Raw genomic sequence first — 24,377 nt, forward strand, 5'->3', positions numbered from 1 at the left:
TGTCTGATCAGCTGATGTAAGGCTTCTCACTCTCTTGCTCGATCTCCTGATCATGGTCAATAAAATCCGATTCTGAAAAATCAGAGTCCGACTTAGTGATAATGCGCAAAACATCGTCTGCCGAGTGTTTTCTTTTCTGCACTCGCTTCGCTCCCTTGTGACATATCGATGCCATCTTGCCATTGTTTTCATTTCGCAACTCACGCACACTCAAGGATTAGTTGCCAAGTCAACGAGTCTAGCATTCCTCCAAGCACAGAGGGAATGCCTGTGATGTGACAGTGAGTTTTGTTGCCATTAACAGCTGATTGTCACCCTCTATCCCTGGATGTCGACTTTTGTTGACATTTGCCTTCAATCCCTCCTGTCGACAAAAGTCGACATCCGCCCTAAAAGAGTTAATATGGACCTTGCTTCAAGCTAAGCTATATACATCAATAATAAAACTGCAACTTGCATTTATAATGTTATTTGTGGTATAGCCCTACGAAATCGTATTAGGGCCTTGGTGAAGAAAAAAAAATACGGACACAGGGAAGAAAAAAACAAACTATATGACGAGAATAAAGTCATCATGTTGACTTTATTCTCGACATTTCCACTTTAATTTTGACGCTTATGTCGAGATTATAGTCGACATTTCCACTTTAATTATAAAACTATGAGAATAAAGTAGAATGTCAAACTAAACTTCATCCTAAAATCAATGTTTAATTTACTAGATTTTCTCAAACCCCGTCATAAGTTAATGTAGTACATTAAATGCTTTGTGTTAAGTGTTCCCCGACCCAGTTGTTAATCACTACACTTCTTAAACTGACTTCCTCCGCACTAAGAGGAGGCGCCGGCAGCAATCACCGCACAGAATCCATTCACTTCATGATATTCCTGCTCTCTGAAAATTTAGAATGCTAAGATAAATACTTGATATTTTCATGATGAAATGCATTAAAGCAGGTATTAAACATGCACGGTAGTGAGGCGGTAGTGCTGCTCCCTCGCAGTAAGTTCACTGTATGTTCAGTGTAGAGAACTTTATGGCAGGTGTGACGAGGCTCCAAAAAACTGGATGTATGAATGGGTATCGCAAAGGTTTAACTTAAATATTGTGTAAATGTTGGGTTTGTGATCTGGTGGTTGGAGACACGAACACAGAATTAAATGGATGTTTTTCTGAGCGGGCTCTCTTTATTACACGCGTGCTGTCTGTCTGACGTACGAAAACCCCAGTTCCTATCCTTCCTTTTTCTTTCTCCACATAACCAATCACCACACGATAAACGTCTTTGTGAAATTAAAACTAGTTATAAACTTAGTCCACGGAGTGTTCAGAACTTTAAAAATATCTTCGTTGTACATGTTTAATTATGCCATCCATTCAGGGTTGCGCCCATCCCAGCAAGCATTGTGTGCGAGGCAGGGTGAATACGAGCAAAACATACACTAGCAGGGTCAATATAGCATAACAAAACCCCACATCCTACATGACTCTGAAAGGAAACTGAGGCACGCTGAGTAAACCCACCAGAAAAACATGCAAATTTAAGGCAGGGTACACCCGAGACACCCTTGTTGCGAGGCAGCATTGCAACCTTCACGCCACCGTGCCCCCACATGATTAATACATGCTTTAATGCATTTCATCATGAAAATGATATCAAGTATTTATCTTAGCATTCTAAATGTTCTGAGAGCAAGAATATCATGAAGTGAATGTATTCTGTGCGGCGATCGCTGCAGCGCCTCCTCAGTACAAGAGGAGGTCAGTTTAAGAAGCACGTACCGATTTAACATGGCTCGGGGAACACTTAACACAAAGTATTTAATGTGCTATATAACTTATGACGGGGTTTGAGAAAATCTAGTAAATTAAATATTCATTTTACGATGAAGTTTAGTTTCCGACATTCTACTTTAATGACAAATTACAAGAATAAAGTCAACATGTCGTCACACTATTACACAGTACCCAGGTACATTACACTGTATTGAAAACAAATAAAAACTACAACTTGGCTTGCAGTATTATCCAGTAGTATAGAAACAGTATTTACACATTTGAACACAATGGTCCACATCCGACCTTTTAAAACCAAAGTATCTCGCAACGGACGTGACTCCTTTGTTTCGGCAAACATTCTTCTGTGTCATCATGTTCAACTTTATCGTCAGCTACAGCTTCAGTTTCGGAAACGTTCTCTGTCCATTTTCACAGCGCAATACCTACACTACCACTACTTATTTAGCGATGTAACAGTGAAAAAGAGCCCCCGCACAACACCTCTGTGATTAGCGGTGTAGCAGTGAAAAAGGTCCCCACTTGAACAGTTTCCCGCTGAGCCATGTTCTGAACGTTGTTTAGGCAATTTAAACCGGTGTTGCAGTATAAGAAAAATCCATATCATAACAAAAATAAAAAATGGTTTTCGGTATGAACTGGTATACCGCCCAGCACTACTGCTAGGTGCAACATGTGTAGCTTGGAGGTTCTGAACACTATGGGGTGCCTCTGGGCCCTGCTTCTCCTCCATCACATCAGGTGTAGTGGTGGGTTTACTCCTTTCCTTATGCAGCTTATCTTGGTCAGCTGTATCCGCAGACCTCTCAAGTTCTTGCAAATTTTGAAGCAAAAACAGGTTGCTCTCTTTGTCTATTGTCCATTGCCCATATTCAACACCAGAAAACTCAGTCATCTGGGGTGCTCCTTCTCCCCCCGCTCTTAGGCACTAAAGGGGTATCTTTCAGAAGGGCTACTGTAGTTTTATGTGGGTGCTCCCTTACAGAAGCTGCAGTTTGAGATGCTGGCCCTCACTACCCCAGTTGCCGTCTCTCCGTGCTGCCCACTGTCTCTCAAGTCATCACCACACTATTTGCATATTTATGTATGCTAAACAACATTAATTTCTTTACCCACAGCTCCCTGTTCAGACTAGTTCATGCATACTTTTCTGTTGAGATCTTTTTCACTGAGTGTTTGCTGGTTGTTTAGGAAAAGCAGTGTCTACCCTTTTGATGGTTAAATGTTTTTTCATGCATTATTTATACTCTCACCTTATTGGTAGAGCATATTTCAGTATGGAACAATACCTGGACAGGATGCCAGCACATCACAAATTAAGCACACACACTAAAGTCAATACAGCACCTGAAGAATCTACATAGATATAGGGAGAACATGCAAGCCAAAACTTTAATTTTCTTATTTCAAGGCAGCAGCACTATTCACTGCACCACCATACCACCTTTACTAATTTAAAATATGTTAAACCTCTTGTTAAATTATCCAACAACTTATATATGTATCTCTCTCTACACTGTAACAATCTTATTCCTTAAATATTTTATCTAAAAATTAGTCCATAAAAAGTGTCCTTATACATACTTTACATATAAAATGCAAAAGAAAAACAAAAACATCTATACTTTTAAAAAGCACCCATTCTGACTGACACACACCCCACAACCTGTAGCATTTTTAATCTTGAAAGAAAGTGTGTCCTTTGTCTTATGCAGTCATGCAAAAGAACATTTTTCTTAAAACTTGATCAGGGTTTGAAGGAAAGATGCATTGTACTTTTATAAATATTTTTAGATGCTAAAGAAGACATTTTCATTACACCAAATTACACATATTCAAAACTCATATTTTAACCCAAATTAATTCTAGATATGTCTGCACAATTTAATTTTCAGCAGATGCAAAGAAATCCTGTTCACACATTGTTTTCTGAGCATAATGACATTTTTCAAACACATACAGCATTTTTAAACACATTTAATCACTTGCAATATTTTTCCGCAAACATGTCCCCTTATAAAACATCTAAAGGAGCATTTGTGTCTTTCATTCTTTTCTAACGTAGTCTCTCTGGCTCTCTCACTACACTCTTTTCTCACGTATGTATCTTTGCTGCATATTCAGATCTGTTTAAGTATTTAATTACAGTTTGCTGATAGTATCCTTTATCTCGCCATACTCTGAGCACTTACTGTTGCCATCGAAAATGCCCGTCACAGAAGGATACAGGATCCCCCCCCCCCCCCCCCCGGCACTGATTAGATCACTGGCAAAAGACCAACCAACGACGAGAAACGTGCAAATGAAATTAATTGATGATAAATTCACACATTTGAACTTAAAAGTTGAAAATGATAATGCACACTAATTTAAAAAAAAAAAATTCAAAGCCATAAAAAGAAAACACAAATAGTCAAGAACTTCTGTAGCCCACTAATATCAAGAAATAAATAATTCAAATAAACTGTACTGTGCAGGTCATCAGTCATAGATTGTTCCAAGGGATACATATTGGTTGTTGAGGGGACACTTGTATTTCTAAATATTTTATACTTTTAAAAAGGGGGAGAAGTGCTATTAACTTCAAGTTTTAAGGAAAAACTAAAGAATTTAAGCAGTGAAGTTATAAAATCTCGATTACAATAATTTTCTTTGTAACAGTAATTACTTGAAATACAAATATAAAGCTAACTTTTCTCATTAAAAACGTACAGTGTATACAGTACAGATGTTAAGTTGTATCATGTTTTTGGATTTGTAGATTTTTTAGTAAACAAATGTCAAATTCTAGACTGCTTTTCTTATAGGGTACCCATTTGCAGGTTCTTGTTTTTTAATGATGTTTCACTGGGAATCCTGGTTTCATCTCAAAGTCCAAGATAAGATGCATTTAATTACTCCAGTGTGCAGCATCTATTCAACGCATAACTTAAATATAACAGATACAAGATGTCATAGGCTTCAATACCTTGAAGCACAAAATAAGGAATGCGAGAGAAAAATGCAAAAAAAAAAAAAAAAAATCTGGAACAAGAGCAAATTTATGATGTGACTTTATGCTTTTTTGTTAAAGATGAATAACAGATCTGTACGCATTTTAAAAATATGCATGTGAAATGAGAATGATATAATCAGAATCCAATTATGACAATTTTGTTAATTTGATTTAATAGGCATTAGTTAAAGATAGTCTGTAGTTTTTTTCAGTTAATGTATTTATAAATGAGACTGTATATCACAATATTTATTCCTGTTAAGCAACATCGTGATGGGGAATCTATATTTACTTATAGGTCTGGGATGGAGGCAGAATGCAAGTAGCTGCAAGTGGATTGACTTCTCAAGTTTCCTGAAAACATGTTTAAAACTAGACACTTCTGTTAAGTACAAAAATTAGCAAAAATAGTTAAAGGGTGCCACAGACTTTGTCATTACACTTCCATTCAATCGGTATGACTGCATGCAAAACTTTGTTTCTTGAAGGAAATGAATTTATTTAAAAAAAAAAAAAAAAAAAAGATTATTTAGTCTTTGAAATGAAAATATAAGTTCAGTAAATACCAATTAATTAAAACATCAACACCATGAATCACACTGAGAAATGAACATAAAATTGTGTTCTTATTTATAAGTCAACAAATACAGAACTCTGACCTACTACTTTGAAGCACTCGGGCATCTCTTTCAACAGCAGAATGGACTTGCAAATTGCGCTCCCATATAAAAAGTAAAAAACACACTCTCCTTGCTAGCCAGCCTTTGTACCTAAAAATAAAAACAAATTATATCGATCATACTACAGAAAGGAGGATCAATCAGATGCCTTTAATTGCCAGACAATAATGAACATCATACTATTCAGTAAGCCCAACACTTGTGCAGCAGGGAACATCATATTGTTCCAATAAAACTAAATTACTTGTAGATGCCCAAGTGGGATATCACTGAATAGTTGCATTAAAAAAAAAAACATGAATGAACTTTATTTATAATTTGGATATCTGTACCATTCTATCCTAACATTCAAACCTCTTCTATAACTTTTAAATTTAAAGTAATTTCTTATCTTATGTAATACATGTGTTAACAGAACCTGGAAATTTAAAGGACATTATTTGTGGTTTTATGTAATGAACCTCATTAACTAAAAGAAATAGTTTCACTGTGTTTATATCCATGTATATCTGATTTGTAAATGTCGGGGGGGGCGGGGGGGGGTTTACAAAATAATTCACTAAAAGCAAGGTTATTATAGTTAATAAAAACTAAAAATTAAAAAAAAATTTTTTCGTAAACTGAAATAAAATTAACAAATCCGAAATGAAAAACTAAACAGCTGGAAAGACTACCCGAAATAAAATAATTTACTAAAAATATTTTAAGTATTCGTTATTGAATAAATATTCTTGCCATTAGTCTAACCTTTGTAACTTTTAACTCTTAAACAGAAAGTAATCCACCATGAGCCACTTGCAAATATTACATCCAGTGAATGGCGGGTGGTCACACAGCATTTGCGGTCACACAGCAAGCTGAATACAGGCGCATAACGCATGTGAAACAGAAAGCGATTCACATGCCGTCTTTCATTGCACTTCTTGTATATCAAGATGTAATTCAAACGCCTGAAATCAGAATGTGCTGGTCAACAAAACCTTTACATTTTGCTCTTAAAACTTGGGTTTTGGTTGCCACTAAGGAACCGTGTGGGAATTTTTAAAGCTTTTTTTCCCTTTAGAAGGGTTTTTTTTTTTTTTTTGCTTTTTTTTTCGCCCGCACAAGAGCAAAAGTAGCTGGGTGTTTGGTGGTGCGCTTGGAAAAGTTACTTGTACCTGTTTTTGTTTTTGTTCTTGTTATCTGTATTGGAATTAGCATCGAGGAGGTAGGGTAGAAAGCAGCAGTAACTGATATCAGCATTTCTAAGCAAATAACCGCGTTGTCGTAACAGCGATTCCTTAGTTTAAAGGAAAAGAAAAAAAAGGCCGCGGCTGACTTCAAAGCAGTAAAAGGCTCAGCAGTGTGCAGGTAAGCGGCCAGCGTTAAGGCGCCGAGCAGGCACAAGCGCTGTAGGAGCAAACAAGGTAGTAACGTTTTATTTATTTTGTTTATTTTAGATTAAACAGTCCTTAGCGGTCCAGAGGTAGAACAGTAAGTGGTCGACAGCGTAGGGTTCATTAATACAGGGGAATATAAACAGTGCGAGTGGAGAGCTTATAAGAAAGAGGAGCTCAAAGGTAGGAGAAGAGACAGAGAAAAGTAAAGTTAACCTCATTGAAAGACAAATAGCAGGCAGCTGAGAGGGAGAACAGTACAGGAGCTTAAGGGGAAAAGGTGTAAAATATCTGTAGCAGATCGGAGTTATACCATTTAAGTTAAGGAGCAGCCGAAAGAAGGAGAAATTTTTTTTTAATAAATTAAAAGTTAAGGCAGTTTACTAATCCCAAATCAAATTTTAATAATGAGGCCCGTGCAATGCAAGTCCTGTTGGATGTTGGACTTTTTAGATGATGGTTTAGAAGAGCCAGTTGTCTATGAGGGCTACATCTGCAAGAGATGTCAGCTGATCCAGCACCTCGAGTTCAGGGTCGCTGAACTGGAGGAGGAGTTGGCTGACCTGCGTTGTAATAGAGAATTGGCGGACTTGCCCCAGGTGTCCTTTAGAGAGATAGTGTGCACCCCCAAGGTGGCGCGGGAGGAGATTCCAGACCAGACAGGTAGAAACAGGCGGGTCATGGTCACAAGGCATAAGGCAAAGGGTGCACACTGTCCGGGGACATCAACACCAGAATTAGAAGTGTCAAACCGTTATCATGCCCATGCGGAGCTGGACGGTGTCTCTGATAATTCTGAGGTGGTAGGCAGGGATGAGGAGCCCCAACGGGCCACCTCAAAACCAGTTCCCAAAAAGAGAGAGGTAGTGATAGCTGGGGACTCAATCATTAGGGGGATTGAAGCACAGGTGTGCTCCAGAGAGAGAGAGAGTCTTGCATGGTGTGTTGCCTTCCGGGAGCATAGGTGGGGGACCTCCCTGGAAGGGTGGATAGGCTCTTGGCCAGAGCAGGGATGGATCCAGTTGTCATTGTCCATGTTGGAACAAATGACATACACAAGGGTAGTCTGTCAGTTCTGCGATCCAAATTCAAAGAGTCAGGTGCTAAGCTGAGGAGCAGAACTGACAAGGTAGTCTTCTCCAAAGTTCTGCCTGTGCCATGCGCCAGTCCAGGTAAGACTGAGGAGATTAGAAGGCTTAATGCGTGGCTCAAATCTTGGTGCAGGGTAGAAGGGTATAGGTTTATGGGGCATTGGGAATCCTTTTGGAACAGATGGGACCTGTTCCACCGTGACGGGTTACATCTGAACTGGAGGGGCACCAATGTATTGGGGAGGCTAGTCGAGGATTGTTTAAACTAGGGAATGGGGGGGCAGGGAGTTTAGGACAGGCCAGGTTTAGAGCTATACATGGAAGAACAAACAATGGTGTAGAAACAAGAATGCATAGTAATGTAAATTCTAAGCAAACATTTAAATGTAGGAGTAATACATTAAAAATAGCTTGCCTTAATGCTAGAAGTATCAAAAATAAGGTAAGTGAGTTGGAGTTATATGTAGCAGAGCATAATTATGATATTATAGCAATAACGGAAACCTGGCTAAATAACAAAGATGGGGATGAGTGTAACATAGAGGGATACGCATTTTTTAGGAAGGATAGACAGAACAGAAAAGGAGGTGGGGGTACTGTTTTTGCCAAGCAGGATTTAAATGTAAGTCTTCTTCAGCTGTATGATGAGCCCCATCGTAGTGAGGACATGTGGCTTCGCCTGGAAAATCTTAGGGAAAGAGGTCTTATTTTAGGAGTGTGTTATAGACCACCCAATTCGAACAGTAATTTCAACACACACCTTTTTAGTAATATCAAAAAGGCAAGTTTACAGGGAGATATTATTGTCATGGGGGACTTTAATTATCCAAATATTAACTGGGATAACCTTACAGATGGCGGACTATAAGAGCAGGAGTTTTTAGAAGTAATCAATGACTGTTTTTTAACACAGCATGTTAAAGCACCAACACGGGGTGAAGCCTGTCTGGATTTAGTATTTTGTAATAATCCATATTACTAACCGAGAATGCTAAACCGGATGATGGACGCAGGCACATCCGGCCATGGGCCGTAGCTGCAAAAAGACGTACTGCGCCGGCGCAACAAACAGTCCGCGAGAGTCGGCTGAGGACCCGAGAAAGGCGGACAAAAGAGGGCGAGAGAGGCGGATGAGGGTCCGCGAGAGACGCAGGCGCAAAAAGAGTCCGACAGGAGCACAGAAAACAGGAGTGAGCACATACAGAAAGGAGTCACAAAAATGAGGCTCAACAAGCACCAAAATAAGGAAAAAAAACATTAAAGAGTACTCAAACGAGGGGAAAGCACGAAACACATTGCACACGAAACTAAACACACCAAAAAAAAAAGAACAGACGAGCGCACAATAGCAAGGCACGACCATACCCCCCGCCACCCTACAGGCACGGGACGGGACGGGACGGGACACACACCAAGAGGGGGATTCAACAAGCCCATGGACGACCAAAAAAAAGAACACAAAACCACCCCACAGACCCTACAAGCAAGGGACGGGACACACACAAAGAGGGGGAGAGAGGCGGATGAGGGGCCGCGAGAGACGCAGGTGCAAAAAGAGTCCGACGAGAGCACAGAAAACAGGAGTGAGCACATACAGAAAGGAGTCACAAAAATGAGGCTCAACAAGCACCAAAATAAGGAAAAGGCACATAAAAGAGTACTCAAACGAGGGGAAAGCATGAAACACATTGCACACGAAACTAAACACACCAAAAAAAAAGAACAGACGAGCGCACAATAGCAAGGCACGACCATACCCCCCCCCCCCACCCTACAGGCACGGGACGGGACGGGACACACACCAAGAGGGGGATTCAACAAGCCCATGGAAGACCAAAAAAAAGAACACAAAACCACCCCACAGACCCTACAAGGAACGGAGACGTGAACAACGCGCAAATGAACTGACAGAAAAAAAAAAAGCAAGACGCGAAAAGCGCAAAGCTCAAATGACCGACATACAAAAACGGACAAGGCTCGATACAAACAATGCACGGCGTAGACTGAAACGGACTTTGCGCAAAGCTGAGGCGAATAAAAAAAAAGAAAAAAATAGCGCGTCACAAATAATGGACATGCAACAAAAAGGCAAGCAACCGCAAAAAGCAAAACATGCCCGTCGCGGTCATCAACACCACACACCTGTTAAACGCTTACGACAATTGGCTGAAAACGCCTTCAATAAGGAATCCACTATTGAGGAAAATTCATTGGGATTAATGAATGTCATTTGCAATCATTGTCATTCACTTAACTTCACAGAAGAAACAACTGGCAATACAAGTAATGAATTTACACGTTGTTGTCAAAAAGGTCAGATTAGACTGCCTCCTTTACATTCATATCCTGAATATCTAAAGAAGCTTCTAACTAACGATGTGCCTGAAAGTAAAAACTTTATGAACTGTATTAGATCCTACAATAGTTCATTTGCTTTTGCATCTACCGGAGTAAATATCAGGCCACCAAAAGGCAATGGCCCATACTGCTTTCGCATATGTGGACAAATATTGCATCGCATTGGAACAGTGCACCCTGAAACAAATCAACAACGCAAATATGCACAAATCTACATCCTAGATCCGGATGAGGCGATCTATCAATGCATGAACCTTCCTGAAAACAAACAATGCACAGAGCTTATAATGAGAAACGTCACTCATGTCATAAACAATCACCCATTAGCTAAGTCTATAAAAATGCTACATGAAGTTGAAAAGGAGGCAAATACAAAAGCAAATGCAGAAGGTATAGCAGCAACTACAATTGCTTTGGTCTTGATAAAGGACAAAGAACAAGATCCAAGACGATACAATCTGCCCGTCGTTAATGAAGTGGCAATTGTCTTTCAAAGTAAAGATGGTGAGCCTCCATTTCACAGAGATATTGTTCTACATTTACGTCCTGATAAAAACAACACACCTACATTCAAACGCATAGACATTTGCTTTCCGCTTCTTGATACTTTAACATACCCCATATTATTTCCAACTGGACAGGAAGGATTGGCTCTTATGCTCCTTGGGTATACATTGGAAAACTTCCATTTACCAAATGTTCCAGATTCCTTACCGGATATAAATTACACACCTATTGATCTACAACAAGAAGAACGAATTGCACAAACTATGCTTTCCTCTTTAAATGAATTACAATCTGATGCTTTTCAACAAATTATTCATGCCACGGAGGACAACAGCCCTATACCCAAATGCGTCTTTCTTGACGGCCCTGGAGGAAGCGGAAAAACATACCTTTATGAAACACTTATACATTTCTTTGCTGCAAGACAACAGATGATTATCGCATCTGCTACAACCGGAGTGGCAGCAAATCTGTTAATAAATGGTCGTACATGTCACTCAATATTCAAAATACCGGTCCCAATCACAGAGACATCAGTATCCACTATGAACATTCACAGTAGCAATGCCCGAGACATCCGTCTTGCAAAACTGATAATTATTGATGAATGTACAATGGCATCCAGTCACTTACTCAAAACCATTGATAAACTTCTACAAACGTTGATGAATAATAATATTCCCTTTGGAGGAAAAGTTCTTTTATTAGGAGGAGATTTTAGACAATGCTTAGCTATTGTTCCACATGCCATGCGCTCAGCTATTGTTCAGTCCACCTTAAAATACGCAGACAATTGGCATTGCTTTAAAACAATACAGTTGGTACAAAACATGCGATGTCCAGATCCAGAATATAACAGTTGGCTAATACAACTGGGAAATGGTACACTCACAAATACAGATGGACTTCACCCAGATATTATTTCCATTCCACAATCCTTTATCTCAGACGACTTAGTAAAAGAGATATTTGGAACAGCAATCACATTAGACCAAATACTCCTTTTAACACAACGCACTATATTATGTCCAAAAAATATTAATGTTAATCACATTAATAACCAAGTCATTTTATTACTTCCTGGAGAGAGACAGATCTTTCTAAGCTCAGACAAAGTTGACTCTGATGACGACAATGAACATATAAATTTCCCCTTAGAATATTTGAACACTATTAACCCTGCCGGATTACCACAACACAACCTTACCCTTAAAAACGGAACAATAATCATGCTATTAAGAAACCTTAACACAAAACAGGGTTTATGCAATGGCACACGGTTAGTCGTCAACACCATGACACGCAATGTTATTCAAGCAACAGTTCTTACAGGATCACATGCTAACAATACTGTTCTCATTCCTAGAATTGACCTTACAAGTTCTGAGCTAGAATTACCTTTTACATTGAAACGCCGACAGTTCCCCATTAAACCTGCATTTGCCATGACCATCAACAAATCACAAGGACAAACCATGGACAAGGTTGGCATCTACCTCTCTGAACCCGTTTTTGGACATGGACAACTTTATGTTGCCTTCTCACGTGTTCGCCGTTCATCTGACGTTAAAGTTAAAATTATAAATAATCCATGCCAAGGAAGACTCATTCAAGGACAAGACACCATCTTTACTACTAATGTTGTATACAAAGAAATATTCCAATAAAACATTAATATATGACAAACACTCTATTTGTTATTTCTATGGGCATCATCCAAAGCTGCACACTATTCTATATCTAATTCATACATCTGACTCTTTCTCATGTCCCAACGCCAGGGGTTGGCGAGCGAAGCAAGCAGGGGGCGGAGCCCCCTAGTCAGGATAGAATTGAGGGTGTAGAGGTGATTGAACCACTAGGGTCAAGTGACCATAATGTAATACAATTCTCAGTATTTTGTAAGATTGCAGATGCAAAGACTAAAATTGTTAAGTTGAACTTTGGTAGGGCTAATTTTGAGCAGATGCGACAAAGTCTAAGTAGGATACACTGGGATAAGCTTTTAAGTGTGGAGACAGTCGAGGAGCAGTGGAACAGGTTTAAAAATGTTTTACATGTAATGCAGGACAGATACATGCCTAAATTTGGAATTAATAGGAAACTAAAAAAAACTCCACGGTGGATTAATAAAGATTTAAAAAAGAAGTTGTAAAGGAAAAAACTGCTTTATAAGGCATATAAGACTAATGACTGCAAATTGAATTGTAGAGCGTATGAGAACATGAGGGCAACCATTAAGAAGGATATCAGGGAGGCTAAAAGACAGTTGGAGAGGAATATAGCAGATAAGGTGAAAGAAGACCCTAAGAGATTCTTTCAGTATTTTAGTAGTAAAAGAACAGTCAAGGAGGAGGTCACGGGCATCAGGAATAGTAATGGGGAATTAAAAGATACAGACAGTGAAATAGCGGATGCCTTAAACTTACATTTATCTGAGGTGTTTACAAGTGAGCAAGTGGATAAGCTCCCACAGGTAAAGGCGACTACTAAGGAGGTACTGAGGGATTTGGAAATTGTAGAGGGAGAAGTACTGCTCAGATTAAATAAGCTGAAATCAAACAAATCACCAGGACCAGATAATATTTATCCTCGTTTTCTTAAGGAGGCTAGTGAGTACATATATAAGCCCTTGACGCATATTTTTAGGAAGTCACTGCGCACTGGAGAGATTCCGAAGGACTCGAAAATGGCAAATATCATCCCATTATATAAAAAGGGTGACAGGGCAGATCCAAGCAACTATAGGCCAGTAAGCTTAACATGCATCACAGGAAAATTAATGGAAGGAATTATTAAGGATAAGATTGAGCAACTCCTGGCAAGGACAGGAGTTATTCTGAACAGTCAGCATGGGTTCAGAAGAGGGAGGTTGTGTTTTACTAACATGCTGGAATTCTATGAGGAGGCAACAAAAGGATACGATCAAAGTGGAGCTTATGATATTATTATCTGGACTTTCAGAAAGCATTTGATAAGGTGCCACATGAGAGGTTGGGCATCAAATTAAAAGAGGTGGGAGTTCAGGGTGATGTTTGTAGATGGGTGCAGAATTGGCTCAGACAAAGGAAGCAGAGCGTGATGGTGCGAGGAACCTCATCAGAACTGGCCGATGTTAAGAGTGGTGTTCCACAGGGGTCAGTGCTAGGGCCGCTGTTATTTTTAATATATATAAATGATTTAGATAGGAATAAAAGTAACAAGCTGGTTAAGTTTGCAGAGGATACCAAGATAGGTGGATTAGCAGATAATTTGGAATCTGTTATATCATTACAGACTTGGATAGCATACAGGCTTGGGCAGATGAAATTTAATGTCAGTAAATGTAAAGTATTACACATTGGAAGTAAAAATGTTAGGTTTGAATACACAATGGGCGGTCGGAAAATCGAGAGTACACCTTATGAGAAGGATTTAGGAGTCATAGTGGACTCTAAGCTATCGACTTCCCGACAGTGTTCAGAAGCCATTAAGAAGGCTAACAGAATGTTAGGATATATAGTACGATGTGTGGAGTACAAGTCCAAGGAGGTTATGCTCAACCTTTATAATGCACTGGTGAGGCCTCATCTTGAGTACTGTGTGCAATTTTGGTCTCCAGGCTACAAAAAGGACATAGCAGCACTAGAAAAGGTCCAGAGAAGAGCGACTAGGCTGATTCCAGGGCTACAGGGGTTGAATTATGAGGAAAGATTAAAAGAGCTGAGCCTTTACAGTTTAAGCAAAAGAAGATTAAGAGGTGACATGATTGAAGAGTTTAAAATTACGAAGGGAATTAGTGCAGTGGATCGAGACTGTTATTTTAAAATGAGTTCATCAAGAACACGGGGACACAGTTGGAAACTTGTTAAGGGTAAATTTCGCACAAACATTAGGAAGTTTTTCTTTACACAAAGAACGATAGAAACTTAGAATAAGCTACCAAGTAGTGTGGTAGACAGTAAGACGTTAGGGTCTTTCAAAACTCGACTTGATGTTTTCTTGGAAGAAATAAGTGGATAGTACTGGCGAGCTTTGTTGGGCTGAATGGCCTGTTCTCGTCTAGAGTGTTCTAATGTTCACCGTATGTATGGACAGAAAAATCACAAGTGATTAATGTTTCAGTTTATTTCTCAGGTGCCTGCTTTTTGTTGAGAATAATTCACCTGCCACTTTGTACTTGAGAAACCTTTTTTGAAAATAAAATGGCACTTTGAGAGACTGACTAGGTTATCATATAAGATCAGCATATTGTTACTGCCCAATCACTTTTGCTTTAAAAAAAGTAGTTAAACAACAAAGCGATACAAACCTTGTAAAATTCCTGATTTGGCAATGTCTACTCTACTGAACTACAGGTAGGTAGGCAAAGAGAGTCTGCCAACTGGTGAAAAACTAAACATACTAATGTGTTTTTGCATTTTTTTTCTTTATTCATTATCTTTTGTTAGTTTATATTCACAGCTCAAAATACCTGATATTGTGAAAATAATCCAGAAGCAGAATTATGTTTTAAAATATTTCTCCCCCTCTTTTAATTTTTTCCTCTCTCTCAAAACAGATGGTGAAATAGCATATTCATTTTGTTCTTAACATCAGTCATATCATACATATTGCATAGCAGGGATTTTTCCTGCCTTGCATCCAAACCTGCCGGGGTAGGCTCAAGGTTTCCTGCGATCCTGCTCTGGACAAACAGGTGTAGATAATGTACAGTATATACTGTTCTTTATTTCAGATGCTGTCTCTTGTTGTTTTGTGGCTGTCCATACACCTATTACCTACTCTTGCTATGCTCATTATGGGTTTACTGTTCTTATGCGTGGGCTATTCAAGTCTCACTGCCCCTAACCTTGACACTAAATGCTTGTTTTTCTTTGTTTCCCTCAATACAGCTAGGTGGGGTCTGCACACTAATTCAAGCCTAAGAGCCCTGTTCTTCCTAAGCCCCTATGACTTTCATGATCACACCTGTCAGAACATAGCAGAATCTATTTTCTGATTTTTGATGTCTTATCAGACCTGCAATTGGCAAAATTCTGCCTAAAAATTTTATGTGCCTGAGATGGAATCAGAGATCAATATGGCTGGTAGAAAATAAAGCCCAGTATGGAAGATTTTTGAATGCAATATTGAAGGCATTCATTACAAGCACATTTTCTAAGAGCAGGATATGTTGTGTGCTGTAAACACTTGGGAATAAAAAATAAAACTCAAACTTTAAAATTCACCTAAATTTCATTACAAACTGTCCCATTCTGTGCTCTTCTTTGTTGTTTTTGTACATCCGCTACACCCGTCAGAACCTTATAGACATCGGTGTCCAGATCCAGACATCTGTTTCAAGTGTTTTTCATCACGCGCACACACACAACATCCCAGACAACATAGCAAGACCAGAAGGCTCTCCGTGGATTGTTGTCGGGTCTAGGAGACGGTGCAGACGGAGGAGGGAAAGGAAGCAGAAGCAGGGCCGCAGATCCAGTGTTATGCTAAGGCTAAAAAAACAACCACACAAGCCACCTCTACTGAGCCTGTATCTTACCAAGGCCAGATCCCTGGTGCATAAAACGGATGACTTGGAATTACAACTCGCTGGAAATCGCTATGTTTGTGACTACTGTGTTTTGATTATCACTGAAACCTGGCTTCACCCGGGGATACCCGATGCTAGCATGCAGCTAGCAGGTCGCACTCTGCTCCGCTGGGACAGGACAAAGGAATCTGGTAAGAGCAGAGGAGGGGGGCTCTGTATTTACGTGCATGAGAACTGGTGCAACAACGGGACAATTATAGACAAACACTGTTCCCCTGACCTCGAGTGCATTTCTGTAAGATGCCGGCCTTTTTTTCTACCAAGAGAGCTAACAGTAGTGATTGTCATGGCTGTGTACATTCCACCAGACATCAATGTAAACATGGCGCTCTCTCTCCTGCTGAACACCATTAACGAACAACAGCGAGCCCACCCTGACAGTGCTCACATAATTGCAGGAGACTTTAACAAGGCCAATTTGAAGACTGTACTCCCCGAACTCGGCCAGTCCGACCATCTTTCTCTCCTGCTCTCCCCAGCCTACACCCCCCTTAGACGCAGTGCCAGGCCCACCATAAAGACTGTTACAACCTGGCCTGAAAATGCATTCTCCAAACTACAGGGCTGCTTCAAACAGACAGACTGGGGACATATTTGAACACCAAGAGCTGGAAACATTCACAGGAACGGTACTGGACTATATCAGGTTCTGCATCGGAAATGTGACTGTGCACAAAAACATTTGGGTTTTCCCAAACCAGAAACCCTGAATGACCAGCTAGGTCCGTACACTCGTCAGAGCCCGCGGCGCTGCCTTCAGGTCAGGTGACAGAGCTCTGTACAGGGTTGTCCGAGCCGCTCTGAAAAGTGGAACTAAAAAAGCCAAGACAGACCATAAGAGGAGCATAGAGTCCCACCTGTCCAGCCACAATACACAGGAGGTGTGTCAGGGAATACAAAACATCACAAACTACAGAGGCTGTGATGCAACAACAGGAGATCTGAGTGCACCGCTTGCAGAGGAGCTAAACTGCTTCTTTGCTCGCTATGAATCATCACCGTGCACATCCAGGCTTTCTCTGACCACCAAAGAGCTTACAGAGAAGCACTAACTTCCGCCAAGAACACCCATTACGGCAGAATAATAGAAAGTGGCCACGATAACCCAAGGGTTCTGTTCTCTGTAGTTAATAAACTACTCGAACCCGCATCTGGCCCAACTACCTCTTCTACTGAAGTCTGTGAGGAATTCCTCCACTTTTTCCGTAACAAAATTAATGATCTAAATAATTCAACTAACATAAATACATCATCTGTTTAAATCTTTTCCTGTTTTCCCACTCCATCCAGCTCCTTCTCTAAGTTCTCACCAGTCACATCTGCGTCTGTTAATAACCTGCTTTGTAAGATGAGGCCGACTACTTGCGTACTGGACCCCATCCCCACCACACTACTTGAATCCTGCCTTCATGCCATAATCCCGACTGTTACAACAATAATAAACTCATCCCTTGACACTGGCTCTGTGCCGCTCACTTTTAAAATTGCTTCTGTAACCCCAATGTTAAAAAAGTCTGGTCTTGATGCTGACAATCTTAACAATTTCCGGCCTATTTCCCACTTACCTTTCCTGTCAAAAGTTCTTGAGCGTGTTGTAGCTTCCCAACTCACCAATTACCTAACCTCTAATAATTTGATGGAACCCTTTCAGTCTGGTTTCAGGGCGCGGCACAGCTGTGAAACTGCTCTGCTACGGGTAACCAATGATTTGCTTATGGCAGCAGACTCTGGACAAACCAGCATATTAATTCTGTTAGACCTCAGTGCAGCATTTGACATTGTCAGACATGACATCCTACTGTCCAGAATGGAGAACATGCTGGGTATCTCTGGCACTGCCCTCTAGTGGTTCAAGTACTCAAATGTGGCACTTGGTGCCACGGCCCACCCGCCAAGTTGTTTTGCCTGCCTAAGGAAAAGTCATCTCTGATGGAGGATCGCAGGAATCGTGGGAGAGAGGGGTCCTTTCATCGGATTGGCTGGCCCAGCACTGTTTCAGCTGTGGAATGGCCAAATGGGGGAGGCAGCTTGAAGGATGAGGTCTCCAGGACTCTATACAAATACAAATCTTATTATGGGATATATCATCTACTGTTAAATTCTGCTCTGTACTTCTAAAATTTATATATATATTTTTTTTTATTTCTTACTATATTGAGAAATTGTTCTGTGTACTGTACTGTATTGTATTGACCCCCTTCTTTTGACACCCACTGCACGCCCAATCTACCTGGAAAGGGGTGTCTCTCTGAACTGCCTTTCCCAAGGTTTCTTCCATTTTTCCCTACTAGGTTTTTTTGGGAGTTTTTCCTTGTCTTCTTAGAGAGTCAAGGCTGGGGGGCTGTCAAGAGGCAGGGCCTGTTAAAGCCCATTGCGGCACTTCCTGTGTGATTTTGGGCTATACAAAAATAAACTGTATTGTATTGTATTGTATTGTAAGTCCTATCTGACTGATAAGCAAGAGTTTGTTAGTCTTGGCAAGAGCAGATCCAGCTCAGCGCCAGTCACACAAGGAGTCCCTCAAGGCTCTGTCCTCTGCTTTTCTGTATTTACATGCTTCCCCCCTTGGCCATATTATCTGTTGCTATGGACTGGGTTATCATTTTTATGCAGATGATACTCAACTCTATTTCAATGTTAAAAGTGGAACTTCATCAGAGCTTTCTCAGCTCACAACCTGCCTTAGTGAGATTAAAACCTGGATGGAGCAGAACTCTTTAAAATTAAATTGCAATAAAACTGAACTCCTGCAAATTGGGACTAAAATGCAACTTAATAAAATGAGCTCCTTCCCAGTCTATCTTGGCAGTGATCTCATCAGACCTGCCTCTACTGTAAAAAAATCTTGGTGTCATTTTTGATTCCTCCCACATAAATCACATTAAGAAACTTTCTTACTGTCACCTCCATAACATATCCCGTGTTCGCTCCTTCCTCTCCTTTTCTAACGCTGAGAAACTTGTCCATGCTTTTATCACATCCCGCATCGATTATTGTAATTCCCTACTGGCAGGTGCCCCTTCTAATCTTATATTACAGCTCCAGCTTATTCAAAACTCAGCTGCAAGAGTCCTTACTCGAACCAGCAGCAGCGAGCACATCACACCCATCCTGCTCCGTCTCCACTGGCTCCCTGTGTCTTACAGAATCGAATATAAAATCCTACTAATAACTTACAAAGCCTTAAATAACCTCGTGCCAAACTACATCAGTGACCTTCTCCATCACTATGTGCCTGCCCGCCCACTAGGGTCCTCTGATTCTGGCAATCTTGTTGTGCCCCTCACTAATCTACACTCCATGGGTGACAGGGCCTTCAGCTGTATAGTGCCCAGACTCTGGAATGACCTACCAAAATTAATCAGGTCAACTGACTCCGTGAATTCTTTTAAAAAACAACTCAAAACTCATCTGTTCAGGAAGGCTTTTAGCTCTATTTGACTTTATTACCCTTCTCTCAGTTTACTTCTCTGTCAAGATGCTAATGTAACCTGTGTGTGTGTGCTAGACCATCAATTATGTTGTGTGTTTTTTTTGTTTTTTTTTCAGAATTCACTGTCGTAATCTTCTTTATTTATCTGGTTTGTACAATGCTATATACTGTATACGCTGCCGTTCTTTATTATATTCTGTAAGTGCCTTGAGCATGGGAAAGGTGCTATATAAATAAAATGTACAGTAATCCCTCCTCCATCGCGGGGGTTGCGTTCCAGAGCCACCCGCGAAATAAGAAAATCCGCGAAGTAGAAACCATATGTTTATATGGTTATTTTTAGAATGTCATGCTTGGGTCACAGATTTGCGCAGAAACACAGGAGGTTGTAGAGAGACAGGAACGTTATTCAAACACTGCAAACAAACATTTGTCTCTTTTTCAAAAGTTTAAACTGTGCTCCATGACAAGACAGAGATGACAGTTCTGTCTCACAATTAAAAGAATGCAAACATATCTTCCTTTTCAAAGGAGTGCAAAGCAAGCAGTCAAAAAAAAAAATCAATAGGGCTTTTAAGTATGCAAAGCACCGCCGGTACAAAGCTGTCGAAGGCGGCAGCTCACACCCCCTCTGTCAGGAGCAGGAAGAGACAGAGAGAGAGCCACAGAAAAACAAAGTCAAAAATCAATACGTGCCCTTTGAGCTTTTAAGTATGCGAAGCACTGTGCAGCATGTCCTTCAGGAAGCAGCTGCACACAGCCCCCCTGCTCACACCCCCCTACGTCAGCACAAGAGAGAGAGAGAGAGAGAGAGAGAAAGTAAGCTGGGTAGCTTCTCAGCCATCTGCCAATAGCGTCCCTTGTATGAAATCAACTGGGCAAACCAACTGAGGAAGCATGTGCCAGAAATTAAAAGACCCATTGTCCGCAGAAACCCGCGAAGCAGCGAAAAATCCGCGATATATATTTAAATATGCTTACATATAAAATCCGCGATGGAGTGAAGCCGCGAAAGGCGAAGCGCGATATAGCGAGGGATCACTGTATTATTATTATTATTACAACAGCAGCACTCACTGCTCCAGCCCTGCTCCCACCCCATTCACTGTAAAGGTGCACAATGTCAGACGGGTGCTCCTGGCAGTGACCCCCAAGAAGGATGCCGGCCCAGATGGAGTGCCTGGTAGGGTGCTCAGAACGTGTGCCCACCAGCTCACCTTTATCTTCACCAAAATCTTCAACCTCTCCCTAGCCCAGGCAGTCATTCCGTCCTGCCTAAAATCAGCCACAATCATTCCAGTGCCGAAGAAGTCTCCCGTCACCATCCTAAATGATTAATGCCCTGTGGCACTCACTCCAGTAATCATGAAGTGCTTCAAGAGACTGGTTCTCCAGCACATCAAGGACTATCTCCCCCAAGACTTCGATCTCTACCAATTTGTATATCACGCAAACAGATCCACAGAAGACGCCATTGCCGTAGCTCTCCACTCTGTGCTGAGCCATCTGGAGCAGGAGTAGAGCTATGTCCGGATGCACTTTGTGGATTACAGCTCAGCTTTCAATACAATCATTCCTGATATTCTCATCACCAAACTGGTCACTCTTGGCCTCCCCCCTCTCACATGTGTCTGGATAAAAGACTTTCTTACCAACCGGCTCCAGACTGTGAGACTCGGCCCCTACCACTCCTCCATTCGCACAATGAACACCAATACCCCACGAGGCTGTGTGCTGAGCCCCCTCCTGTACTCTCTCTACACCCACGACTGCAGTCTGACCCACAACAACCACCTCATCGTCAAGTTTGCTGACGACACCACAGTGGTCGGACTCATCTCAAAGGGAGACGAGGCAGCCTATAGAGAGGAGGTCCTGAAGTTGGCAGCCTGGTGTTCAAAGAACAATCTGGCTCTGAACACCAGGAAAACCAAGGAGATCATTGTCAACTTCAGGAGGCACAGCACCGACTTAGCCCCCCTTTACATCAATGGCAAGTGTGTGGAGAGGGTCCATACCTTACGGTTTCTCGGCGTCCTTATCTCTGCTGACATCTCCTGGACAGACAACATCACAGCAGTCATCAAGAAGGCTCAGCAGCGGTTACACTTTCTGAGGTTCTTAGAAAGCACAACCTGGACTCCAACCTGCTACTGACCTTCGAGAGCCTGCCGACATACTGTATCAGCATCAGTATGGTACGGCAGCTGCACCATGGCAGACAGGACGAGGCTTCAGAGAGTAGTAAAGGCAGCACAGATGATCATCGGCTGCCCTCTCCCCTCCCTGATGGACATTTACACCTCCCGCTGCCTCAGCAGAGCAAAAAACACCATCAAGGACAGCTCCCACCCTGGCTCTGATCTGTTTGACCTGTTGCCCTCAGGGAGGCACTACAGGTGTATCACAACAAGGACAAACAGACTTAAAAACAGTTTTTTCCCCAAAAGCCATAACCATTCTGAACTCACACATGCACTGACTACACAGTCTAACCTGGACTTCCTTCTATCCATCAACTGTGCAATATCCAATATCTAAATGGTATTGATAATAACTGAAATACAGTGGAACCTCGGTTTGCAAGCATAATTCGTTCCGGAAACGTGCTCGTAGTCCAAAGCACTCGTATATCAAAGTGAATTTCCCCATAAGAAATAATGGAATCTCAGATGATTTGTTCCACAACCCAAAACTATTCATATAAAAATGATTAATACAAACTATAAAGTAAAAATACATAAAACAAATTAACCTGCACTTTACCTTTGAAAAGAATCATGGCTTGTGTGAGTGAGTTTCTAAACTCTTGTGGGATTCCACCCAACAGGACGACACACGGAAGAGCGTCCCAAAGCAATCACAGTCTCCCAGCGCTGTAGCAGTTCGCCGAAAAAGCGGATCCGAAAAGATCGCGGACATGCTATAAGCACCTGCCGTCGATGGGTGAAACAAGGAACATTATAAATAAGCAGGGCCCTGCCTGACTGCTGTGTCTGTTTCAAGCTGAATAAGCCTGGTGTTGCTAAAGTACTGAGACTCGGCTTTGTGTTTTAGTGTGCAAGACGGGGACTCGCACATCACAGCACACACGTGCGCGCACGCGAGTACACACATGCGCACGCGAGCGAGCACACACACATACAAACACAAGCGCGCGCGCACACACAGTCACAATGCTAATGCTGTAGTAAACAGTATATGCTTGTACGGATGTTTACTATGAGTGAGGCACACAGACGGAGAATAGGAGACGATTGCCCACAATCCCGCAGCGAGAGAGAAAAGAACCATCAGCTCAGTTGTGATCACATGACGCTCAGCAGACAATGAGTATACGTACTACTCGTACTGCAAGACCTCGCTCGTTTATCATGTCAGAATTTATTAAAAATTTTTGCTCATCTTGCAAAACGCTTGTAAACCATGTTACTCGCAAACCGAGGTTCCACTGTATCTGTATACTGTACAACATCATTACTCTCAGGGTCCAACATCCACTACTCACTGCACATGATCATCACTGTGCAATATTTTCTATATTATTTAAATAATGTGCAATAACCCAATAGTGCAATAGTTATTTATTCTTTCCATATGTATATAGCATCGCAGAATTTTTTTGCAACTTTTTGCACCATTTGTTTATTTGTTGTGTTCTACATATATGTCTGCACTGAAGGAGCTGCTTTTAATCTCATTGTACATGTGTATAGTGACAATAAAGGCATTCTATTCTATTCTAATTAAAAGTACCAACAGTCAGCACACATTTGTTCAGCACAAATGACATAGAAAATATTTTACAAATTATAAAATTGTTCAAATTCAGTATCTGCTTATGATTGTTCGTTATCAGACAAAAATAAAAACAGATAGTGTAAGCTTACTACACTACATAGTTTACTAACATTGTTGTATGATATTGTTGTATGCAAAATTTCACATCACAAGTTGATAAATATTTTGTATGTCTTTATTTGTAACTTAGAAAAGCAATGTAATATTAGTGTTATATTATTGATAACAGCAGCAATGGTTTGATGGTTTATGAACCCCTTCCTCCCTTTTAGGACTGAGTCTCTTTGTATTTTTACGACAGGGTTGGGGGAAGTGCCTCAAACAAGTTTAACTAATATTTATCTGCAGGACTCCCAGTCAAACCCCACAGGAAAGCCAGGCTGCCTAACTGCCAAGCTTTACCTTAACATATGGTTTGGAGGGCAGGTGTGAAGATGTTCTATCCCCCCATTGGTCTGAAGTATGGCTGTTTGGAACTGGCTTGTATCAAAAGCTTTTAAGTACTATGACGCCCTATTGGCTGTAGGGGTTGGACAGAAAACCTATAAATTTCCTTACTTTACCCAGCTCTCTCTCTCTCTCTTACCAAACAGATGAAAGACCATCTAATACCATGAACTGAAAAGGACAACACATTGAAGAGCACAGCTCAGCAGCCATACCGAGACAGGCATGCGGCCTGTTCTGAAGAAAGCTGACCACAAAATGATGCCTTAACTAGAGACATTTTAAGTAACTAAAAAGTCTGTGTGCTGCCAGAAAC

General features: G+C 41.0%; 1 protein-coding gene across 1 annotated transcript in view; it reads right to left on the minus strand.

Moving 5' to 3' along the window:
* The window catches only part of gpat2 (glycerol-3-phosphate acyltransferase 2, mitochondrial), a 208,386-nt gene that overhangs the window by 127,371 nt on the left and 56,638 nt on the right, over positions 1 to 24,377 (minus strand). The window contains exon 4 of the mRNA XM_028798187.2: positions 5,453 to 5,563. Coding sequence (XP_028654020.1) covers positions 5,453 to 5,563 — 111 coding nt within the window. The remainder of the gene's footprint in view (positions 1 to 5,452; positions 5,564 to 24,377) is intronic.

The sequence above is a fragment of the Erpetoichthys calabaricus genome, chromosome 1 (assembly GCF_900747795.2).
Source record: "Erpetoichthys calabaricus chromosome 1, fErpCal1.3, whole genome shotgun sequence".
In the NCBI taxonomy this organism is placed as follows: domain Eukaryota; kingdom Metazoa; phylum Chordata; class Cladistia; order Polypteriformes; family Polypteridae; genus Erpetoichthys; species Erpetoichthys calabaricus.